The 4,638-nt window shown below is 35.9% G+C and overlaps 1 protein-coding gene across 1 annotated transcript; it reads left to right on the top strand.

The window, feature by feature from the left end:
• The first annotated feature begins 1,103 nt into the window (after window positions 1-1,103).
• On the top strand, window positions 1,104-1,962 carry LOC149708860 (uncharacterized). Its single transcript, XM_089863881.1, has 2 exons — window positions 1,104-1,355; window positions 1,583-1,962. The coding sequence occupies exon 2, from the start codon at window positions 1,636-1,638 to the stop codon at window positions 1,960-1,962; it is 327 nt and encodes a 108-aa protein (XP_089720007.1). The 5' UTR covers window positions 1,104-1,355; window positions 1,583-1,635.
• Window positions 1,963-4,638: the final 2,676 nt, after the last annotated feature.

Raw genomic sequence — 4,638 nt, forward strand, 5'->3', positions numbered from 1 at the left:
GAACGTAATTGTTATTGTTGGGTACGAGGGATTGGTTAATTGAGCAAATATTTTAAAGTGGAGAAAGACTACGAAACTTCAAGAACAGCACTTTCCGTTCGGCTTTAGTCACGTACTTCCTAAATCTTATTAACAAGCTTCTTGAGAGTAAGGCCCACTTGCCACCGCATCAGGTATGCAGTCTAAAAATAACTTTGGATGAAACTAGTTTTTTTGCGATTCTGAAAATGCAAAGAAGTTTTGATAATATTACGAATTTTTTTGCGGTGCTTCGTGATGTGACGAAAAGTTTATTAATTTATTAAACCGTTGTAATTTTTTATTAAATTAATTAATTAAATTAATGACATACCGTTATGTTATGATTTATTTAACATAACCTGTGTTATCTTGATGTGAAACCAATAGTTTGAGCAAATGTTTTAAAGTTTTAAACATAATAACAATAAATTTCAAAACCGCAAAAGATGCTATCGAAATAAAAAAAAATACATGACCTTTAATCTTCAATAATATGCTGATAGAGGACAGCAAATTCTACGAAATGTAAGTATTAGAAATCAATAAATCGGCTTACGCGCGCTTTATGTTTTTTTATTCCCATTGATTTAATATTACCTTTTTCTTTGTGGATATAATATTTAAACCCACGTCACGATGTGAACCTTTATTAACTATACTTAGAAATTGATTGGTGTACAGTTACGAAAAAAGCCGGTTTGGAACTAAATCAGAGTTGATTCGCCGGTACAAATGAGGTTGAACCGCGGCTTGCTTCAAGAAAGTCCTTTTAGCTTGAAATTTTTCTATATCCATTCGTTTTTAGCAAAAGTATATAGAGGAAATTTAAAGTGTCTAAATGCAGCTCTTTCAGCGATATCCCTTTCGGAAGGAGTCAAAATTTATCAAAAACACGTATAACCCCCCCCCCTCTTTGCCTATTTACTCACTACGAATATCGTTCTACTATAAACCAGACAAAAAGTCCCGCTTTCTTACTCTATAGACACAGCTTACTTTATCGTTTGACTGCTAGGAGGCAAAGGCCCGATGTTAGCAAAATTATTATATCATAAATGATTAATATGATTGGATTAAAAAACAAAAGAACGCAGCCCGAAAGAAGAAAGAGAAAGACGCCTCCTTTAGCGATGACGAGGCCAATGCCGCCTCAGAGGGTTTTAATAGTGACGCGTCTGAAGAAGCCAAGTCACCGCCGCCACCAAAGAGGAAACGGAAGGCCAAGAGGTCCACTTTGCTGGACGATAGTGTCCGAAGGTCTTCGTCCGCGTCATCCACAAGTGAAAGTGATAATAATAACAAAGAAGCTGAGGATGAAGGTGATGGAGATTGGGGTTAGTACTAATTGCAAAGGGGTGCAATACCCAATCTAGCAACCCTTTAAGGAGTCCCAATGAAATCACAGTTAGAATTTTGAGGCGTGACGGATAAGCGCACAATGATTCCAAGTAGCTGCACGAATTCCTGGATGTAAAATATTGCAATAATGTTTTTTTGTTTATTTATTTATTTATTTATTTATTTATTTATTTATTTATTTATTTATGGTTGTAAAATGTAGGTGCTTCTACAAGCCAAACTGAAAAACTGAGCTTCGCGTGCGACCAATGCGACATGTCATTTTCAAAAGCGAACAATTTGAAAAAGCATAAAAAGCAACAACACGCCAGTGAACGACCTTTCAAATGTAATATTTGCGAAGCTGATTTCAAACTTAGAAAATGTTTAAAAGAACATATGAAAGTTCACGGAACCGTTAAACCGTTTAAATGCGACCAATGCGAATGGGCCTTCCGTACTAAAGGCAACCTTAAAATCCATCAGTTAACGCACACGAAAGAAAAACTGTATCAATGCGCGTTTTGCGGTTATTGTTGCGCCCTTAAAAACTCGCTTAGACTTCACGAAAAAATTCATTCGGACGAAATCACGCAGGCATAAATTCCTGTAAGTCACTTTGTCTTTTTGCTATGTAGTTTTGGTTTAGGATTATTAGTAGAAACACAGCTCTCTTATCTACGTTCTGTTTCTATTCCGGGGTTCGTATGAAATTTTCGTTTTCAAAATCCTTGATAAATTTTTGTAGTTTACCAGAATCTCAGACCACCTAACCCGTGGACTGGCAAAGCCATGTTAAACCCCCGTTAACAAATGGCAATCGGAGGTGGGCAAATTCACCGAATTTCCCCCGCTTTGTAGTACAACGTGATTCGCGATTGCCCAACACTGATGGCAATGCGTAGCATGTGCCCTCACGCGTCTACCGACCGCAATTTATCGCCAAAGAGTAAAGAAAAATTAGTCTGCAATGGTTCGGGATATTTTTTAGCCAAGGCTTAATATTAAACAGACTTTATAAACAATACCAGAGTGGTATTTATAAAAACTAACTTCACAGATCGTTTATAAATCTTTAATGAGAAGCTACAATAAATAAAGAATGAAATTCAAGCTCACTTTTATAATTTAGTCAGATTTTCTCCTCAAAAAAAAAAACAAAATGGCGCGAATTTTACTACAGATTGGTGAAAAACTTCCAACATCCGCCGCCACAGTGTCAGGTGTTTCTCTAAGCAAACCCAGCTCTTTATTCAGTTGCCTGTCCATGGGTTAGGTGGTCTGAGCCAGAATCCACTTGATCACGTCAGACTCATATTTAGCAATCAACAAAGAAAAGAAACTACTGCCTTATCCCCGGCATTTTAAGAAAAAATTTAAATGCCTAAGGATTTTTTCTCGTTTTTCAAAAATTTCTGACTTTTCCAGGCGTTTCTGGCTATGCAGTTTTTGTTCTTTTCTGAATTCCGTTAAGCCCATTTTGTTGAAACCTTAAAAAGGTTTTAGGTAAATCTACATTAAATGATGAGAGAAAATCACTGGGGTTTAAATTTTGCCTCGTCTTTTCAATGAATCCTAGCCTTGTTTTTTTTTGTCTCATAGTTATGTAATTCAAAATCTTACGCTAATTAATTCCGGAACTATTTGGAAATCAATCGTTATCGTTGCGTTGAAAAGTAGAACAATTTTATTGCCATCGACCACATGAATCTATCAGTTAATAGATTCATGATCAACGAGCTGAAGATGTATCGCTTTGTTTAACGGAGACTTATGATGATAAACTTAAGCTTTGCCTTAGGCCATTTTATAAATCTTGACAAAGATGAATGGTAATATTTAAATCCCCCTTTAAATCACTTTTCCAATATATATATAAATAAATATAGATACATATATAACCACAGATATTTTCCATTTCGATTGGTATTTTACTCTCAAAGAAAAAAGACAAATATATCAATGATGAAAGTATGACGAAATCGAGCATAAAACAATCAATTCATCTTATTTTCTAATTTCGTGAAAAATTAGGCTGTGAAAACAAATACTTTTTTATCCATTTAGGACACTAAATTTTGGAAGAAACTATAAATATGAAATTTACAGTGAATTGTTTCTCTTACAGTGAATGATTGAAACGTCTATTTTAAAAAGTGATAGTGTAATGTCAATAGCTTATAACCCTCCGCTTATGTTTACATCAGAAAATTCTCCCATTTCAGCATTTGCAAAGTTTTTTTTCTTGGCCTAGACAACAGCGGGTTAAGCGGAATTTTAGTATTTACAGACCTCTCCGCCGTAAAACCAAACAAATAATTAACAAGGCGACCCAAGGGCTCGTAATAGTAGCCACATCGTACGAGTGAATAGCCCCTCTATACCCTACTCTAATGAGTGGATAACCCCTCTATACCTTACCCTAATGAGTGAATGCTTTTACAATGCTTAAATAATTTACCGTGCATAAAATCAGAGTGAATGCCCTACCCTAAACGGTGATAGAATTATTACCCGTATAAATTTACTTATGCCGTAATTCTAATATTCCGGCGAATCGAAGAACAGAACATAGACTTATGCCGATGCACACTTATCGCTTCTTATAAATTTCTAGCATGAACTTATGGTCAGAACAGTTTGAAAGAGAAAGAATTCGGTAAAACACCCAATAATTGTAATATCCCGGTGCCTTAAGACCATTCTAAAAAGAACGTCAGTAAATACTTGCTTCCCTCGATTTCTTTGAATGTTAAAATAGGGGAGCGTGAAACTCTTATTGTCGACGGGTAAGAGGAATTTTTAAGGGAGGGTATATGGCTTAACCTAACTATCATAATTTCCTTCCTTTTAAAATACACGAACGAAAAATATCACCTCACCACAATTCTCTCCCATTCACTCTCCCTTCAATGACGATCGAAAAATTTTATACTGTCTAAGGCAGTTCTCTTTCACGACGCCTCCACCACCAACATGTCAGGTCAAACTAAGACCCACATCGTAGATGTTCATCATACGATGTGGCTAAAAAAAGCCACTAGTTGTCAGAGCCAATGAGGGAGCAAAGATGACTGTGGGGGGGGGCAACATTCTGCTAAAAAATAGATTTTTTCTTAAAATCGAAATTTGATTGGATATTTAGTTATGACGACGTCAAGGTTCTTTAAATAATGTTCCCCCATTGTGTCGACATGAGGAGGGGGAACAATTTTATCGATTATCTCGTGTTTTCTGGAAGAGGAAGCTTTCTGAAAACTTTCACAGTGCAAAGCATTT

The sequence above is a fragment of the Phalangium opilio genome, unplaced genomic scaffold (genome assembly GCF_054372755.1).
Source record: "Phalangium opilio isolate 3A_F unplaced genomic scaffold, DU_Popi_V2 ptg000013l_1, whole genome shotgun sequence".
Taxonomy (NCBI): Eukaryota; Metazoa; Arthropoda; class Arachnida; order Opiliones; family Phalangiidae; genus Phalangium; species Phalangium opilio.

Bases quoted from the DNA above. Each gene is read 5' to 3' on its own strand.
- LOC149708860 (XM_089863881.1), top strand. From the start codon at position 1,636: ATGTCATTTTCAAAAGCGAACAATTTGAAAAAGCATAAAAAGCAACAA.